Source organism: Natator depressus, chromosome 1, assembly GCF_965152275.1.
Source record: "Natator depressus isolate rNatDep1 chromosome 1, rNatDep2.hap1, whole genome shotgun sequence".
NCBI classification, from domain to species: domain Eukaryota; kingdom Metazoa; phylum Chordata; order Testudines; family Cheloniidae; genus Natator; species Natator depressus.
Window position 1 is genome coordinate 138,128,380 of NC_134234.1, and position 20,946 is coordinate 138,149,325.

Below are 20,946 nucleotides of genomic sequence, written 5' to 3' on the forward strand. Positions count from 1 at the left end.
CTCACAACCCTTTCTTGGTTTGGGACCCCCAGTTTGAGAAATGCTGGTCTCCCCTGTGAAATCTATGTAGTATAGAGTAAAAGTACACAAAAGACCAAATTTCACAGGGGAGACCAGATTTCATAGTTCGTGACATGTTTTTCACGGCCGTGAATTTGGTAGGGCTCTATTTATAAGAATTATTATAACAGGTTTTGGCTTCATTCCACTAGCCAACTACAAGGTGTTACAACCATTTTAGCTTAGCAGTGTTTAAAACGGCTACATAACACTATTTTGTTCCGTCTGTTTCACTGTGTGTTATGCAGCACTTAAGCACATTTACATTTTCTGAATATGGTACTACAATACTTGCAGCTGGTCCCTAACACTCACCACTCATCAATGCTAATGGCCCCTCATTACTGGAGATTACTGGACATTGTTTCTCTGTAACTGCTCTATTCAACAGGCACACTTGTATAGCTTATCATGCCCATAAGTATTTTTGAACTGAGCAGCACACATCACCCTTTTACACCACATAGAAGAGAGGTTCTCAAACTGAAGGTCGGGACCCTGCAGGGGGTTTCGAGGTTATTACGTGGGGGGTTGCGAGCTGTCAGTCTCCACCCTAAACCCCGCTTTGCCTCCAGTATTTATAATGGTGTTATAAAAATGTTTTTAATTTATAAGGGGGGTCGCACTCAGAGGCTTGCTCTGTGAAAGGGGTCACCCGTACAAAAGTTTGAGAACCACTGACATAGAGGAGGACACTACTGCTAGCCTCCCAATCACAGTCACTCTAAACTCATGGGTTATATAAGTCGAATATCCCGAGAAACTTAAGTAGCGACACAGGACTTTAAACGTGTGTGTGTGTGTGCGCGCAGCTGCAACGTGGCTGCAGCTGGCCAAGGTTCCTAAGTATGATTACCACACAGTCTCATCTCAAGCCCAGTTTGGGGATATAGTTAAGGTCCCAATTATACTAAAATACAAAATAGAACCAGGCTTTAATTTGTAATATAGACAAAGGCTAATTCTAAACATAGAATCATAGAAGAATCATAGACTCATAGAAGAATTAGGCTTGGAAAGGACCTCAGGAGGTCATCTAGTCCAACCTCCTGCTCAAAGCAGGACCAACACCAACTAAATCATCCCAGTTAGGGCTCTGTCAAGTCAGGCCTTACAAACTTCTAGGGATGGAGATTTCACCACCTCCCTAGGTAACCCATTCCAGTGCTTCACCACCCTCCTAGTGAAACAGTTTTTCCTAATATCCAACCTAAACCTCCCCCAATGCAACTTGAGACGATTGCTCCTTGTTTGGTCATCTGCCACCAATGAGAACAGCCAAGCTCCATCCTCTTTGGAACCCCCTTTCAGGTAGTTGAAGGCTGTTATCAAATCCCCCCTCACTCTTCTCTTTTGCAGTCTAAATAAGCCCAGTTCCCTCAGCCTCTCCTTGTAAGTCATGTGCCCCAGCCCCCTTATCATTTTCATTGTCCTCCGCTGGACTTTCTCCAATTTGTCCACATTCTTTCTGTAGTGGGGGGCCCAAAACTGGACGCAATAGTCCAGATGTGGTCTCACCAGTGCCGAAAAGAGGGGAATAATCACTTTCCTCAATCTGCTGGCAGTGCTCCTACTAATGCAGCCCAATATGCCATTAGCCTTCTTGGCAACAAGGGCACACTGTTGACTCATATCCAGCTTCTCGTCCACTGTAATCCACAGGTCCTTTTCTGCAGAACTGCCACTTGGCTAGTCAGTCCCCAGCCTGTAGAGTTCATGGGATTCTTCCGTCCTAAGTGCAGGACTGTACTTGTCCTTGTTGAACCTCATCAGATTTCTTTTGTCCCAATCCTCCAATTTGTCTAGGCCACTCTGGACCCTATACCTACCCTCCAATGTAGCTACCTCTCCCCCCAACTTAGTGTCATCTGTGAACTTGCTGAGAGTTGAATCCATCCCATCATCCAGATCATTAAAGAAGATGTTGAACAAAACTGGCCCCAGGACCAACCCTTGGGCACTCCGCTTGATACCGGCTGCCAACTAGACATCAAGCTGTTGATCACTACCGGTTGAGCCCAACGATCTAGCCAGCTTTCTATCCACCTTACAGTCCATTCATCCAATCCATACTTTTTTAACTTGCTGGCAAGAATACTATGGGAGACCGTGTCAAAAGCTTTGCTAAAGTCAAGATATATCATGTCCACCGCTTTTCCCATATCCACAGAGCCAGTTATCTCATCATAGAAGGCAATCAGGTTGGTCAGGCATGACTTGCTCTTTGTGAATCCATGCTGACTGTTCCCGATCATCTTCCTCTCCTCCAAGTGCTTCCAAATGGATTCCTTGAGGACCTGCTCCCTGATTTTTCCAGGGACTGAGGTGAGGCGGACCGGTCTGTAGTTCCCTAGATTCTCATGTTAATTTTGCTTCTACCCTGTGCTATTTTTCTATGCTCAGTAATAGACTACATTGGTTTTTAATTATTTAGCATGCAACTTATCATTCTGGATCTAATTTTTCATATCATGTATTAACAGGTATTCAAAACCACCAATAGCAGAATCAGCCTCATGCTAAGACTGGTAAAATACAGTACCATGTTGGTAAAATTGTGATTTCACACTGTAGGTGGTGGCAGGAGATATTAATTCATAACAACAAGTACAGCATTCTTCAGCCTTGAAATGTTGTACATTACCTAAACATTCACAGACTTCTTGCAGATACATAGCATGGTCCAGTCAGTAGATTGGGTTTGGAACTAGGAACCTGAAACACCTGAGTTCTCATCTTTGGCTTTTGCCCCCAACTCGAATGGCCTTGAGCAAGTCATTTCATTTCTCTGTGTCTCAATTTGCATTTTATCTGTCTATCTTGCAAGGCTATTGTGATGACTAAGTACCTTGTGCTTTGAGTATGTAAAGGGCTATATACAGGCTAAAATTATTATTCTCACCATTTTATGAAAGGGAAACCTGAAGCAGAGATATAAACAGAAATGTAATCTTTTAAAGGGTTTTTCCAAAACATAGCCGTGATTATAATTTCATTTGTGGATAAAGCATTGCTGATTTTTTTTTAACACTGCAACCACCACTAGATGGCAAAATTATACTGCTCTCAGTGAGCAATGATTCAGGTAGATCATCTGAATAACAGAATCTATCTTAAAATTAAATCTCTTTTTAAGTGTCTCAAGACAAAGAAGTGAACTATTGGCATGATTAAACAAATAGAAACAACTGCTTGATTGAGTTAAATTTCAAATATAGTTCCTTGATTCACAATCAGATACACTAGTGAACTGAAACACAAACTTGGAACAGATAACAATAGGTAGAAAATCCTGACTAGACTGGCTATGTCTATACTTGCTTATTTACCCTAAAATTTCCCAGTGGTGGTAAGTAACAGTGGGAGTGCGATTGTAGAGAAGCCACTAGATTTTTAATCAAGAGGTGGGGGATAGAAAACAGTGATTAAAGTCCTTTGTCCTCACAAGTGCCTGCATCACTGTGACAACAACTGGGAAATTTTAGGGGAAAAACACTAGTGCAGATGAGGCCTTTGAGACCATCCCATTCATTCTGAGTTATTATGACCTAAACACAACTTGAATTCTGTCTTTAAGGCTAAAATTTTCAAAAGCACCTTAAGAAACTTAGTTGCGTACGTTCCACTGAAACATAGTTGCTTCTAAACATTTTACCCTAAGGTCTTATCTACAGAGGGAAAACTAGTTTTGGTTAACTGGGTTTGATCATGGTTCATTCTAACATGGTTTAAACACAGTTTGCTTACCCAGAAAATAATATGAATAATGTCTTTCTTTCTTGTTCTCCCTAACAGCCTCCTTTGATTTAACTCTGTGTACTCAGGCAGAATATCATCAAGCAGGTAAAGTGAAGTACATATAATATTCATAAAAAATAATCCAGATATCTTCCTCATTCTCCACAGCAGGGATAAGAGTTTTAAAAACATGTTTATACCCACATGTTTAAACATGGCGATGCCTAATCTACACTGGGCAAGTAAATCATATTTGTGTTGTGTTACCATGAACCACAGTTAACTCCAGTTCAGCTGCAGTAGTATAGCTTTGGACCTAGCCGTGGTAAAAATGCAGATATACCAGGGAACTTGGTTACAACACAGGTTGTCCCCTAAATCAGTTTGAACATGATTCTGTGGTTAATAGTGTACTTAAGCCTACCTATAAAATATGGATAAACAAGAAACTGAAACTAAGAGATTGATTCTGCAACTGGATCCACACATTTTGACTCCTGCATGCATGCAGATCCAGTTTCAGGAGTGAGGCCTAAGCTGCAAATGGACAGGAAAAAGGCCATGTATTTCTAGTGCAGATGGGGCCTGCAGGTGAAAGGTTAATAAACTTTCCTACTACAGTTTATATTCCCTAACATTATGACACTGACCTTGCAAAAATGTATGCATGTGCTTAACTTTATGCACCATCACAATTTGTTTTAAATTCCAAGAACAAAAGTTTCATGTTTAGTATGAACTGTTTGAAATGAACCATAATATTTAAGATAAATCTTCTAATGTATTATTTTCAAATAAGAATTGGCATGTGTCCTCTTTCAGTTCACTCACAATCTATTCAGCAAGCATATCACAATCTTTCATGATTGTGTAATCTTTTGAATCTTGTATCCAATCTACTGTTAGTAATTAAGACTCTTCCTGCATATTGGCTTTGATACTGATGGCATCCATACAAATTTGAAAATACATGTGTTCTGTATGGAATGTGTTTAACTGATGTATATTATATAAGAGCAACAACACCTTACCTGACCCTTGTTTGATGACAGGAGCTGATGGAGGTGGTGGTTTCTTAGGTCTCTAAAATCAAGGAAAAGCAGAAAAGAGATTGCTTGTAAACACTTGAACTCATAGAAAGATTTGATGTAATCAGATGCTACTTTACAATGAGAATTACACGTCTTCAGATTCCAGGCCTGTCAATCACACATTTCACAAGTACTAAATTCATTTAAAAGATTTTCAAGAAAGAAAATGTAATAGAGAAATAATATGCCACTTTACTATTTTTATAGTTGAAATGTCTTTTAGATAAAAGCTCAGCATTAAGTGGCTTACAATCACTGAAAACAATGGCCTTTTATATACTGAAGTAGCCTTTGCAATTAAGCTTTAATCTTTTAAATATCCAAAGCCATTTTGAAAAACGTGTAGGCAATCCAAGAGCTGAAATATGTTTCTTACACTAAATTGAAGCATAAATGTAGAACACAGGAAATACTCTAGAGGTTACATTTTGTCATTTGCCAATATATGGTTGTTATCCCATTTGTGAAGAACATCTTCAAGCACAGTTATTAAGGCTTCCCAAGCTTGATGAAATGAAGCTAATTATTCACATCAACAGCCTATTATTCATCTCTGAATAATTATTCATCGTTTATTTTCTCTGCAATCACCATCCTTCCTAACAGGACTGCAACACTTTACATGTTTAACAAATATGATCACTGAATTGGTTCCAGATCTGTTTTTCTTCTCTATTATGTAGATTAGCTGTGGGTGGTTTTTCCTTTTGTGCGTGTGTGCGCGTGCGCATCATACTGACAGATGTTGTAAATGCCTTGGAGTGAATGCAAAATCAAACGGGGCATATGACACACTAATTTAACTCCCACACTTAGAATAAAAGGTCAAAGCTTTTGAGTTAAAACTCTTCTAATAAAAAACGTATATATATATATATATATATATATATATATATATATATATATATATATATATAGTTTTTATTAGAGAGGTGATAGATAGATAGATAGATAGATAGATAGATATAAAACACACACACACACTCTCTCTCTCTCTATGTGGTATTCCTCATTCCTCAGGATGACTCTATTATTCCTGGTTAATCACTTGCAACCTAATGGCCCCACGCAAAAGCCACTACCTTCTTGACTGAGGAACACTGATCAGGACACCCTTTATTATAGGTGGGGCTGGTAGCACTGCTTATTAAGTTTGCCTGATACTACCCATTATAAAACCGTGTATTCAGTTGCTTATAACTTTCCCAAACTTTAATCCTTTTGGCTGAAATTTTCCTTGTTGGGTTTCAGAGTAACAGCCGTGTTAGTCTGTATTCGTAAAAAGAAAAAAGAAAAGGAGTACTTGTGGCACCTTAGAGACTAACCAGTTTATTTGAGCATGAGCTTTCGTGAGCTACAGCTCACTTCATCGGATGCATAGCATATCGTGGAAACTGCAGAAGACATTATATACACACAGAGACCATGAAACAAAACTTCCTCCCACCCCACTGTCCTGCTGCTAACAGCTTATCTAAAGTGATCATCAAGTGATCATCAAGGAAGGCCATTTCCAGTGCTGGAAATGGCCTTCCTTGATGATCACTTGATGATCACTTTAGATAAGCTGTTAGCAGCAGGACAGTGGGGTGGGAGGAAGTTTTGTTTCATGGTCTCTGTGTGTATATAATGTCTTCTGCAGTTTCCACGATATGCTATGCATCCGATGAAGTGAGCTGTAGCTCACGAAAGCTCATGCTCAAATAAACTGGTTAGTCTCTAAGGTGCCACAAGTACTCCTTTTCTTTTTTCTTCCTTGTTGGGTGTTTGCCTCAGGCTGAATCTTTTGGGGGAAAGTTCAACAATTCCCCCCCCTCCAAATTTAGCCATGTTACAAGCCTTTGAAATAAAAATCACAGTTCACATGTGCTCAGTAAAGATTTAATAGAGCTAAACATCTACAATCTCTGAAGATCCCATTCTCACTGAGTATGGTCCATCCCCTCACAGCTCTCACATGTGACTGGACGGCAGATGCACCATCCCCACAGAGCAACTGAGCATGTTCCAGCCCAAGGCTAAGGGGGTTCAAAGCCTTTCCCTGTAGTGGCTGTTCTGGGCCAGGGTGGGGCTGGACACTGGAGCTGAGAGCAGGGAGCTTGCCTCTCCTGCGCTTTCAGTGCTGGCCTCTTCTGCCCCCCCCACTCCCCCCAGCTCGTGCCCAAGCAGAGTGGAAGAGGAAGCCATCTGATTCGAATGCAGGGGGAATAAAAACAGGGAGATAAAGAAGTATTTTGGGACAAGGAGTCTGGTAAGACTGGGACTAGAGGGGAAGGGAGAGAAACCTTGATTGGGAGGTGGAAGGGGGAGATTGGGACAAGGACACACTGGGAGCTAGTAGCAGCAGGGGCAGACTGTGATTGGTTAAGTGGGGGCAGTTGGGAGCTGGGGGGGTGGGGAAGGGATGCTGGGATTGGTTGGGTCAGGAGACTGGGAGTGGGAGCTGGAGGGCCTTGGAGTCAGTTGGTTGCGGGGGACGGGGGGCGGGGACACAGATTGGATGAGAAAACGGGGGGAGAGCAAAAAGTGGAACTGGATAGGCAAAGAGACCAGAACAAAGAACAGGGGAGGGGTTGGCTGAGTTCAAGATTGGCTGAAGAGCCTGAGGATGGAGCCTGTGACTAGGAACTAGTGTCAGGGGAGTGATGGGAGGAAATAGATCAGACAAATAGCTGAGAAGAGGAAACGGGGACTGGCTGGAAAGGAGAGCGGGCCTGTGAGGTAGGGAGCAGACTGGGACTTGGCCCTGAGCCAGGAGAGGGAGACCTCGCTGGGCAAGGAGCCTGAGACTGGGATGAGAAGCGTGAGCAGAGGAGACTCAGACTGAAAATGTATCAGCAAAGGAGTCTGGAACTGGGGCAGGAGCCAAGGATGGGAAAGAAACAGGAGTGGCACAGGGACTGGTTGGAAGGGACAAGCTAGAAGGGCTCAAGGTTGGAAGTCTGCACCAAAAGAGACCAATTAAGATTTACTGGGGACCTGGGCACAAAGAACTTTTGCCCTCCCCCCCCAGCCGCCTCGCCATGGGTCCCTGCCCCCTGCTCCTCCTCTCCCCATTTCCCTTCTCTTCCGCCAACCCCACCTCCCTTCCCCACTGCCTCTCCCCCCACTCTACCCCCTTCCCCATTCCCCCACTCCCTCTTCCCCCCACCCTACCCCCTTCCCCTCCCCACTCCACCCTCTTTCCCACTCCCTCTTCCCCCCTCCCTACAACCTCTTCCCCCCACCCACCCCTTCCCTATTCCACCACTTCCTCTTCCCCCACTCCCCCCCCTTTCCCCACTCCCTCTTCCCCCCACTCCACCCCATTCCTCACTCCCTTGCATATTTTTTTTCAAGGGTCTCTGCCTCTTCTTGAAATCATCATCTTTTCATAACCAGGCCTTGTTCTTTTCCAGGCTATCCACTCTGATGTGGAATGACATTTTACTCTGTGAAAGAGTTTTTGTTGCTCTCACAAGAGCCATAAATTCCACCTTCATCTTCAATAATTATGGTAGCTTCTGAGAGTTGTTTTGTGATTTCTTTATCAAGGTTTCCAAGTTATTTAATCTGGCATCCAATTTTACTGTCAGTCCTTGAGAGAGAGTGTCTCTGAGTCTTGATTTTATCATTGATGGCTTACATAATAATCACTCTGAACTATAAATTAAGAACCTGATTACAAGCTCACAGTATCACCGTGATGACAGAGGAGTTTCCTGAAAATGGGACAGTCTCTTTAGAGAGGAGGAATCTATCAAGTTCTCTCAGAAAGTGTGTTAGGATTTCTAAATGGTGTTAGGGAAATAAATAACCTTGCCTATTTTAAAATAGGCAAAAAGAATTTACCCACAGTTTTTTGTTTTTTTTAATTAATGGATTCTGACAGAGCTCAAGCGAACATGTCATTAAACAAGTTTAGCTTTCTCCTTTCAAACACATGCTAGAATTTCACCCTTTTCTTTCTGGAAGAGTGCTTTAAATTATGGCTGCTGGCAAGACAAAATGACATCTGTCTAAAAGCAGTTGGTAGACTAATGTTTCATACTGTATCACACACACTGTAGACATGTTAATGATTCTGATCATCATTACACCATAAAAACTAAGCAAATTACACCATGATCTCCAGTCACTCTGTCTCAGATAAACTGAGAATGTGGCACAGAGGGCTTTAAAAACAAGGTAGCAGAGGTTGGATGACTGGTTTTATGGGCCAGCAAAATACTTTCCAAGAAATTACACAATATGGCCTCAAGCCATGAACAATCCAGTCATAGATGATGCTGCTGCTATCCAGCAATGCCATTTTCCCTAATCATTTTTGTTTAATTTTTTGTAAGTGTAACTTGTCTTGTAGGAATCATAGAAATCCAGAGCAGAATTTCAGCTCAAATTTTATCCTATATGATAAAGCAAAACAGAGGGAAATAATTACACTTACCTCTTTTTCAAAATCAGAGGGAAGAAGCTTGACAAAGTTATCTGGAAACACTCCACGCCTGCCATTGAGTTCTCCTTCCCACCAGCCTGCATCAATGCAATCCTACAATACATTAAAATAAAATGTCAAAAATTAAATGTACGTGTATGCTGTACAGATTTATGGGTTGAAAGGCAGTTTGCCATAATCTTCTGCCTTCTCACTTCAGCAGGACAATTTTCTAGAGTTTCAGGTACGCAGAACACTCTCCTAAATGAAAGCTACAATAATCACCCTGGCTCATACTGTGATGTGGAAGAAGGAGGAAAGATCAATAAAGGTGCTTAATCAAGACTGGCTGGGCTTAAAGCCAAATGTTACCATTTAATCCATGAAACCAATAAGGCCTTTTGGCAGGTATGATATTACTTCTCTCTGATTTCATTTTAGTAAAATAAAATGATTTTATTAAACAAATACATTTTAGAATGCATTCTAAGCAGTAATAAGGCTCCTTTATTTTAATACTAAGGCTCTGAAATGTAAAACCTCTTCACACTAATAACTTTTACAATTACTAAATTTGATCACAAGTTCATTTGAACTGTTATATGCCGGTTCATTATTTATTACCACCAGTCATTGATTAGCAGTATGTTTACATCTACCCAGAAACTTCCTTAAGGCATCACTATCATCTGCAGCATTCTCTGAATAGCACAAACTAGTGTGTATAACAAAACAATTCTACTAAGGTGGTGACAACAAAAATATTGAGTTATGACATTATTAGATGACAGGCTGGAGGCACAGGCTAATTTTAAATAAAAAAAGAAAATTAGGTATCTTGGTAATGAACCATAATAGTGAAATAGAAAAAACAATGACAATTTAACAAGGTTTTTCATTATTATTTATTATTAATTCTATTATTATTATAACGAGAGACGGCAGACACTGTTCAGCTGTTTATAGCTTTGATAAATGACATGGTTCAGACTGAAATTTTCCATGCTGGGTGTATGCCTCAAGCTGAATTTTATTTGAAAGTTTCAGTCATTTAAAAAATGACATTAGGGAAAATATGTTGTTTTGCTCATATTGAAAAATTCATTACAGCCATTGAACTGAGAACCTCTATCACCACCACGTTTTGGAGCAAGGTCCTGACATTTGGCAAGGGGTTGCCCTGGTACCAGGGATATGCCTTTTGCTGACCCTGTGAATATTCAACCATATTTGCTCATGTTAAAACGTCTGAAAATTCACAGTTCACATATGCTCAGTAGACACTTGTTAGAGTTTGGAGGTAAATTCTCTGAAGATTCTGTCTTCAGTGAGAATAATCCAATACAGGGCTGTGAAGACCACTGGCAAAGTGTCTCATCCCTGTCTAGTGCCCTGTCCACATAAAAAATAATAGTCTACTTCTGCTAGCTGTTACTCTGTTAACTTAAATGGTAGAGGACTATCAGGTGGATGCATAGGTCCGAACGCTGTTGATGACCCAAGTTGAGAGTCAGTATGATTCCACGTGATAGAATTTTTTTAAAGTAAGAAATAACATTTAAAAAACCTACGTTAATAGAACTTTAAGGTCTTTAATTACATAACCACATACTACTTTTTTCACAGAATGGATGGTCCTCAGGGAATGAATTGATGTCATGTAGTGAATAAAACTGCTGTCTGTAGGATCCTGCCTCATTTTTCACAGAAGTTGGAGGTGTGTAATCAATGAGACAAGGAACTGCAGGAAGAGAGAGGATGGTCTTATGATTAAGGTTGTGTCCCTGCATCAGCCACAGAGTTTCCATGTGATACTGGGCAAGTCATTTAAACTAAAATGTTCACAGCTGGCCACTAATAGTATGTTCCTCATTTTCTTGGTGCCAAACACGAGACCTTTGTGGGTTGATTTACAGAAGTGCTGATGCAAATGAAGTCACTGAGAGGTGTGCTTTGAACATATAGTGCTATACAATGCTAAATACTGGGGAAAATCAGGCCCCAGGTTTCTCAAATTGGGCACCCAAAATTAGTGGAAACTTTTGACCCTAATCCCTCTGCCTCATTTCCTCATCTGTAAATTGGAGATCATACCACCCCCTCACCTCACAGAGGTACTATGAAGATAGATTAATTGTTTGTGAAGCACTCAGATACTATAGGAATAAGCACTATAAAAAAGCTCACGAGGAAGTGATTAATTCTGTATTCAGAGTAGGGTTTGAATCGTGTGCAGTAAATAAGGCATGGGGCCACACATGGAACTATGAAGATTAAAATATATAGAATAGAAGCTCATTCAGTGAGTACCGTCCAAACTGTGCAATGAATGAAGCAGGTAATAAAAATAGCAGATGATCATGGTAATTAAAGACTGTATTATAATACAGACACTTGAGGGGGCCAAATTAAGGTTGCATGGGCTTACTATTGCTTTTCCAGGTAAGTAATTGCTTTAGTTGCCATAGAGATGTGATTAATTAATTACATTAATCCAGAACAGATGGTGTCCCCCCACTCCCACAACCTGTCAATCAGGCTTATGCAGCCAATCGCCACACGGGATTTTTCACACATTAAGCAAATCTTCAGACAGACTCTCTAATTTTTTCATTCTCTGTCTTATATGCAAGAAGGTTCTTCTCTGTCGCTGAGCAGAAAGAATGGGGAGACTTCATCAAAAAGAAAGCTAAGCTTGGAGAATGGGTGTACCTCATCTAGGATGTCACCTTGCAGTTCACCATGAAAATACAAGATAAGAAAAAAAAAAGAGGAATTTGTGTTAGATAAGAACAGGAGTGTTTAATTCAGAGCTTTAAGGAGTATTGTCAGGAACAGTTTGAACCAAAATTTAGCTTTTGTAAAAATAAGCTTTAACAAAAGCTAAAGACCAACAGAACTGTTTTAATTAATTTCTTTTAAAACTTCCAATGGAAACCTTTTATAAAACAAAATTATATATTCCCCTGCAGCGTTTGTAAGCAACACATTGCAGTATTATGCTTTCGCATAAGAACCTGAATATGTGATAACATGACTTATAGAAAGTATGTGGTAAAACAAAAAAATTTGACTACTCTTTTCATCATCCAGCTGAGAGAAACGTAAATCCTAAACAGCACAGTGAAAAGTAAAGAGGATGTTTAACTTTTTCTCCCTTTAAAAAGAAAAGTTGGAGGAGTTTTTTGTCATATACTCAGGAATTTTTGTTTCACATTATTTTAAGGCAGACAGATTTTTAAATACACTCCTAGCAAAATTAACGAAGCAATAAAATGTAAGATAAAGGCCATGGCTTATTCATATGCTTTCATATAAAGAGCTTTTTATCCATAGATCTCAAATCAATTTACAGAGGAAAGTATCATCTCCATTTAACAGATGGGAAAATGGAGACAGAGAAGATGGGATGGGCCCAAGGTCACAAAGCAGGCCAGTGGAAGAAGCCAATTTGCAACCTACATTCTCCTATGCTCCAGTCTAGAACTCTAATCACTGGACCATAGTAAAGTATTATTACACGAAATAAAATTATTTGTTAGCTAAGTATCTTCTGTAGTAAAGGAGAAGCTTGGATTAAAAAAACCAGTAAACACCACCTAACCCTTGGGCATGTACTCAGGCTTCTAGCCCTAGCCTCCATGGCCACACTGCTATTTTTAGCCCACTGGCTTGAGCAGAACTAGTGCATGTACATCTACCCAAGTTGAGAATTATACCTCCCAGCTATTGTGCAGACATACCCTGTAAGACAAAGAAAAAGATCACAGGGATATCAGATAAAATGTCAATATGACCTGGGATTTTTAAGCAATTTATCTTAAAAAAAAAAAAAAAAAAAAAAAAGTAAACAGGAAAAACATTTAGTGTCAGAGAAGTAGCAAGCGCAAGAAACAGCATATACCAGAATAATCGGATACCTAGCATTCCCCAGGATGTCTAAGAATTTTGCCAGTAATTGTAACTGTACATTCTGGCATCCACTAAAAGAATGATCCCTTTCTTGACATCAGCAATGACCAGGGGAAATGGGAGTAAGGACATCCCTCATGTAATCAGAAATGAAACACACTGAGCTGCAAAGAAATTATAAAAGGGAACCATCTCGAGAAAACAGACATTTTTCTAGGAGGGCAGAAAAAGAAGACAAAGGTCTCAATTCTGAAACTGGAGCCTACAGTGAGCAAAAGAGGCAAGGCAAAATATCAAGTACACAAGGCGATCAAGACTTGAAAGAGAAAATAAAAGGAGCACCTGATATGTTAGCATGTAAGCAAAAGAAATTTGTATTTGGAGCACCAGATTTCTGATACCACCTGCCAAGGTGAAGGAAACATAGGCACTGCTTACAGTATAAGACTATGACTGCAGGATCACATTTCAGCAGCTCCCAACTGGGACCTTGTAGAAAACTCTATCTTGGCTTATAAAAGCTAAAAAAACAGTGAAGTCATATTTTGTCCTTCTGGGCTAAGACGTCATTATAGTACTTGGTCTCTCAGATGGTGGGCTGCTGGACTAGCACATTCTTAAATAGACTACAAAACTGCTGAATTTTTTCTTAAAATTACAAATGAGGGGGAAGACACAAACTTTGTAGCTTCTGTAGGCCAAGCTTATTGCACATCCCAGAGGCTCCTTGCATCCCTCCATTCTCCCTACAAGCACCCTGTGCACCACCCTCCCATCCCCCTCTGTTTCAGGGACTCCCTGCAGCTCCCCCACACCCAGGGGCTGTGTCTGTCCTCTATTCCCTCACTACCATGTGCCAGGGCTGTGTGTGTCTTTATTCCCCTCGCCCCCCAGGTCTCTTCTTCCCCATTCACCCACCCAGTTCCCTCACTAGATCCCCACTTCCCTCATCACCACATCCCCCCATCATTGCCAAGTCCACTTCCTTCTCCTGACTCCCCTCTGGATCCCTGCTTCCCTCATCACCTCCACTCCACCATTCCTCCTCCTCTCTGAGTCCCTGCTTCCTTCCCTCTTTATCTCCACTGCCCCATTCCTCCAGTCGCTCTTATTTTCCCACTACCACTACTCTTCCCTGTACTCTACAAGCCTCTATTTCCCCTACAGCCCCACATACTATGCTTTTCCCCCACAACTCCTCTCTGTAAGACACTTATTTCTGTTAGAGTCCAAGCTACAGAAAATCTCCCCAGGCAGTTACATTGCTACTTGTGATATGTGTAGCCAGCAGTAGGGGGTAGCAGAGCGCATCCTCTGCTTGCAACACCTCCAGTCAGGGTTCCTTTGCACAAAATCAATATGCATAACAGACAGACAGAGAAATGCCATCGAATTGAGCGTTAGATCTCGCTTTGCTTGGCCAGCAAACAATGGTATTCTTTGCAGCCTGCTCTAAAGAGCAAGGGAACAGACTTTGGCTAATCGAATTCCTCCACAGTGGTCTTGCCAGCTAAAAGAAGGCAGTTCTTAGTTATGATTCGTTGACACAAGCTAAGGCAGCGTCACTGCCATAGTCTCTGTGAAAACCAACCTGTTTTGTACATTCAGCTTTAACGCTAACACCTTGTGACAAAGTTATTCCCCTTAGTACAGGTAGGGAAGAGAAGCAAGGGAAACGTATCACACCCAAGAAAGGTCTCAGGGATTTTTATGTTTGATTTAACAAAAGAGGACAGGGGAAATGTTTGTTTTCCTCTATACTTGGTTAATGTTATGTTATGGAAATTGCCCTGACATAAGCACTTCCAAGAGATGGTGATAGTGGGGGAGACATGGTTTAGAGGTGGGTTATCCCTCCTTGAGGTTTTCAATGGGGGAATTGTCTTTTTGTGTAGGTGCAGTAGAGAGGGGAATAGCACAACTTTCTAACCTTTATTGCTTTATGCTCTCTATTTTTAACCTGTTCTTAGCTTTTGTCTGGCCAGCAAATCTCTTATTCAACCCCTAACCCATCCTTCCTCCCCACGTGAACCCACTATTCACTTTCTTTTGAAAACCAGAGGACAGGAAGTCGCAGTTAGAAGTTGCAGTGCTAAAGTGGATTTAGTCCAGGCACAGATGTGCTAGCATTGTGCCAAATCTGGCAGTCCCATCAATAGGGAATGGACAGGTGTTCTGTATGAAGCAACGAGAAGACTGTTTGGTAAAAAAGAGTGCTTGGATATAGGCCAAAAAGGGGCTTTTCCTAAAAATGCACTTTGCCTAGGAATGTAAACAGGATTCTTCTGGGGAAATGTATGTTTATAAACTCAACCTTCCTTCTGCAGCAAGGAGGTGGTAGAAACTGCCTCCCTCAGGCAGCACTGTAATGACTCTGAACCATTTATGTGTTGGTTTACTTACAGGATAGCTTCTGTAACTGCAAGAGAAACCCCTTTAAAACTGAAGGACTATGATGAAAGAGCATATGGGAGCTTTACTCAGCCTGCTCCAGTGGGAGGTGTGTGTATTCGGCACATCAGAAAATCAGGCCACTTTTTATGTAAAAGCTAATTTTATGCAGATGTCTAATAAGGATATATGTGCCTAATTTTAAGCACCCAAGTTTAAAACATGTGTCCATTCTGTTCTGTCATACTCTTCTACTGATATGTAAATTGTTTTGAAGCCCTTTGTATTATGACATATTTCAGCTATGGTTATGTGCTATTGTGCTTTTCCTTTTACAGTCTATGGTTAAAGTGCAACTTCAAAATGTGTATTCAACAGGGCTCCTTATTCAGAGTGACAGTGCTACAGTACTGCCTAAACAACCTCTATAAAATCAATCCTCCAGAGCATGGAAGCTGGTTAGGTAGATAGGTCTTACATTCTCTCAGTTTCCCTCAGCTACCTCCCTTCCACCATTCACAATCCATGTATCTCCACCAGTATCCCAAATAACCAGTTTCAGAGTAACAGCCGTGTTAGTCTGTATTCGCAAAAAGAAAAGGAGTACTTGTGGCACCTTAGAGACTAACCAGTTTATTTGAGCATAAGCTGAAGTGAGCTGTAGCTCACGAAAGCTTATGCTCAAATAAATTGGTTAGTCTCTAAGGTGCCACAAGTACTCCTTTTCTTTTTGCAAATAACCAGTGTTGGACTTCACTCTGACCACATTTAAATGGTTATACATTCATGTGTTTGGATGATAATACAGGGCTGGGTGGTTTTCATAAATTATTTTGTAAGTATTTCTGCACTAGTGTGTGTAAATATGTGGTGTAGAGTATGAGATTGAAAATGGTGATTGTGAGATACATCTAGGAACCATTTTGTGTGAATTGGTGATGCAAATTTTAGTGGCTGCTCTACAGTTGATGGTAATTTTTATGTAGAACTTACAGAACAGAAGTTTACATAAATATGTGCATTAATGTATACTATCTGTGGTCAGAATGAATTCTCATTGGTGCCCACACAGGCTTGGGTTTGTCTGTGTTTGTTCCCTTGGTGGCAGCCAGGTCCAGCTCCTTGGTACACTGTAGTACCACAAACACTACTTACTACACACTCACTGTCTGTGGGGTGGATGAATGCTGGGACACTGTTGGCAAGCTTAGCCTTAGCCCTAATCACCAACAAACCTTGTGTGAATCATTGTTTGGAGGAGCTGAATTCAAATTTTGCTTAATTTGTATGACACCCATATTACATGGGCTTTGGTGTTTTCTTTTCTCCCAGAAAAGAAAAAGGCAGTTTCCAAAGCATTTGGGCATTTTGCCATGAAACCCCCGCCCCATTAATTTAAACATGAGTTTCTTAGCCAAAACCCCATGCAACAGTTTGAAATTAAAGGCGCTAATGATTTAGTAACTTCAAACCCATTGTGTTACACTGACCTACCAAGTCTCACTCACTTGGAATTAATTTTAAGGCAGGTTCTAACATACACTTCTTGCACTGTAGGATTTTACAACATGAATAACTGAGATTGGAAATCTCCCTCACTGAAATTATCACATCTTTACAGCCCTGCAAATTTCTATCTGAGGCAAAAATAATTTCATATATTCTACCAAAGTTAGTTTTTATTTTGTATAAAGCAATACTTATGCAAATTATGTTTAGATATCACAACGGGAGTTACTATTAGCCCATAAGTGCTTCCATGGCTGAGAGGCACTCTAGACTCTGACCCAGCTAAAAGGGTCAACAAGGCAACCACCCTTTTCCCTGTTAATGGAAAAGTGCATATCTAGGTCAGGTTCATATAAACTCACGACACAGGTTTTCCTATTTCCCTAATTCATAGAAGTCACAATATACAAGTTTAGGGTGGTTGTTTTTTTTAAAATAAAATATAAGAGGTAGCCAAACTGGGTCACATTGCAAGTACTGCTCTACTCTTCATTTTATTTTTTTTCTTAAAATCACTTGAAAAAAGGAGGGTCATGCTGTGTAAGTGACCATTCTTGATCACTTTAATAACAAGCAGTAGTAATTTAGCCCTTTGGTTCCCTTTTCTTCTGCATCCAGAAGCCCCACCCAACCCACGCCACCACCTAGTTTCATGCTTTGGGAGCAGGGTGAGGGGCGAGCAGCAGAAGTACCGAAGGCAGCAGCATATGCCTGAAGACAAGAAGCTGCTTCCAATGGCATCAGCTGTCTGATCCTGGGGGATATCTGGGGCCCTGGGTAAGGGAAGGCCAAGTACGATGGCTTCACCAACATAATAGAAAACCTGAGGTGGTGTAGGAGGGTCAAGAGCAACTGGGCTGAGGTGGGGAAGGGGATGTCCAGCTAGCAGTGAAGCTGTGCAACCACCGATCTCCCTCCTTTCTGTTATCCCTGGAGTGATTGCAGCAGTTATGGTAGCCACATCTGCACTCCTTCCAGCATCTGGGAGAGAACCCCCGCTGTCCTTTCCCACACACATGTGGTAGGTGGCCAGTACCCTTTTCTCATGGGGTTGGGAGGAAGAGCCAGTGGAGGTTCCCATGTTGCCAATTCTTGTGATTTTTATTGAGGGTCTCATGAGGGTATTCTATACTTTAATTAATGCCTGAACACCTAGATACGTGTGACTGCAGAAGAATCTCAGTTTCCATTTAAAAAAAAAAGTAAGTTTCTAGGCCTCATAATTGTGGAGAAAAGGTTAAAAACACAAACCAAATGTAGCCTGAAAGCTCAAAACCAGAAATCAAACAAAAGGAATCCCAAATTTATTATTTTTATATTATTATTAGTAAGCCACTCATGACTTTTGGGGGCCTGATTTATGATTTTGAACATTTGGGATCAGCACTACCCAGGTTCCCTCTCAGGGGCAGATCAAAGGGCGGCTGGGAGAAGAGCAGAAGTAGCTCTACCATCTGTTAGCTTCCCACCTTAGCACAGTTCTTCTGCCCGTTCCACTTACTCCCTGTCACATTCTCCATCTATTTTAGCGTGCAGTAGTGTTTTCTGCTGCCTGCTCCCGGCAGTCGGATTCTTGACAGGGTATTACAGGTTTCTGTGTGGGGCAATCTGGGTGCGGGTGGCTCAGTGGGAGATCTGGATGCACAGGGGCTTGTTGGGGGGTTCAGGTGCAGGGACAATGGGACTCTGCAGGGGATCCAGGTGAAGATGGTTGGGACTCAGCAAGGGGGGGTCTGGGTGTAGGGAGAGGAGCTCGGCGGGGGAGTCCAGGTGTTGGAGAAGTAGGGCTTGATGGTATGAGGGTCCAGGAGCAGCTGGTTGGGAATCAATGGGGTGGGGGCCTGGATGTGGGGGGCTCATTGGAGGGATCCAGGTGTAGAGGGGTAGGGCTTGTCAGGGTGAGGGTTCGATAGGCCTGCTTAATGGGGGACCCCCAGCTGCTGCCGAGGGGATGCCGCATGCCAGGATGCCACTTCCCCCCACGATTCTCCTATCTCCTTTTCTTCTCCATCCCCCCCTCACTCCCACATTCCCCTCCGCCTGCCCTATTCCACCCCTCCTTCCTTCCCCACTAACTCTTCCCCTCAACCTTTCATCCCCCTTCCTTTACCCAGCCCCACCAAGGGCATTCACTGTTGCACAGAAAACAGGAAGGCTCCCAGCACACAGAAGGGGAGCACGACTGGCATTAGGATCCAGGAAGCGGTATTCAGATGTAGGTCAGAGGAGCCCAGACACAGCCTCCTTCAGCTGGGCAGCACTGCGCTTGCAGAAATGAAGGGGGGGTAGTGGCAGGTAACCCCATGTGCCCCTCCCCCACCTCATCTCTGTTTGGAGGGAGCAATCCCCCTTCAAACTGCACACATTGTTGCCCCCGTCTTCCTCCTGGCCCCCATCATGTCTTCCCTGATGTTTTCTGCACAGAAGCACAGGAATTTGGGGTAGGGAGAGTTGTGCGGGTGTGCAGTCACACAGAATCCCCCCCAGGAGTAATGTATGTATGTAAAGCTATAGCAATATCCTATAACTTCAGATGCATAGAGCAATTTACAAAGATTGCTCTTTTACTCAGCATGGCTCTTGTATTTCCGAGCTAGCCGGTAAGTGTGTATAGTGGCCTTTTAAATGTATAATTACATCCTAGTACAATTAAATATGAGGCTATAGTTAAGACATCAACTGCTAGTTACTGCTTGTGCTTATTAGGATTTTCCAAAAAGTTGCTTGGCACAGCGGGACTGGCAAGTGGACAGTTACAACTGTTCTAGAGAGCACTGTTGAGACCAGTGGAACATAGCAGTTCCTCTGAAAATGTAGCTGCAGAATGTGTGCACACATGCTGGGGCTTTATATGGTCACGTGAGTTTTCTGAATACTCCAATAAAGGGGCTTTTTGCCCATGCAAATAGATGAACTTTCATATACTGATAGCGTTTTTGGAAAAATGTACCCTATAAGACTTCTTTTAAACCTAAGATTTTATAAATAAATTTAATTACACATACAAATATCCAGATAATTAGCAAATTACACAGTGAAAAATATAAATTACTCAAACTAATTATGCAGTGAACATCGCAAAACAGTGGAGTCTTTTGGAAAATAAAATCCCCCTGAATAGTAGGAACCTAGAGATTCTGAGAGAAATGATAGAAATCTTCAACACAATGCCTTGGTCTCTGCAGAAGGGCTCTCACAAAATATTTTCCTGTTCTTGACAACTGTAAGTTACAAATGTCTGTTTTCCTTCTGCTTTTGTTAAGTAGGTACATCAAGAAAGATGCTGAACTTGTAAAACCACATTATTAGAAAGAGTCATGAATGTGTCTTACATTTTTAGTACAGAGAGCTTTCATGTGTCAGCTGTATCTGGCAGCTACATATTAAATTATTCCTACCATAATTTTAAGTCTCTTTCTTGCATTTCCCCCCACAATTGAGAGCCCAGCCCATAATTTTCAAAAGCAAAACCACCAAATTTGAGTTTTGAAAATTTTAGCCTTAGGACAAGTGTGTTAACACTTTTCCAGAAATTATCAGTAAGTATAAATTTTTAAAAGACCTCTTAATTTGGGGATTATACTTCTCTTCTAAACAGTGGGAATGTGTTATGTGATCTGTGCACATACTGTGGTGCCAATTCAGGATAAACAGAAGCTGTAGTTTTTATTGGAAGCCATAGCAATTGATGTGAAATCTTGTACAGTAAAACATTAGGTCTTTCCCCATTACTGCCCCTTTATGCCATTCCACTAGTGTGGGGGGGGGGGGGATGGAGGGGGGTGGAGAGGTAAGGCAGGGGAGGAATGAAGTGGTTACTAAACTAGAAAG

The 20,946-nt window shown here is 41.6% G+C and overlaps 1 protein-coding gene across 4 annotated transcripts in view; it reads right to left on the minus strand.

Annotated features, from left to right (window-relative positions):
- SH3KBP1 (SH3 domain containing kinase binding protein 1) overlaps positions 1-20,946 on the minus strand; it is a 363,156-nt gene that overhangs the window by 33,822 nt on the left and 308,388 nt on the right. For all 4 annotated transcript variants that reach the window (XM_074967845.1, XM_074967825.1, XM_074967818.1 and 1 more), the window contains 2 exons: positions 9,316-9,417; positions 4,830-4,881 (listed from right to left, as the gene is read on the minus strand). In XM_074967845.1, coding sequence (XP_074823946.1) covers positions 4,830-4,881; positions 9,316-9,417 — 154 coding nt within the window. The remainder of the gene's footprint in view (positions 1-4,829; positions 4,882-9,315; positions 9,418-20,946) is intronic.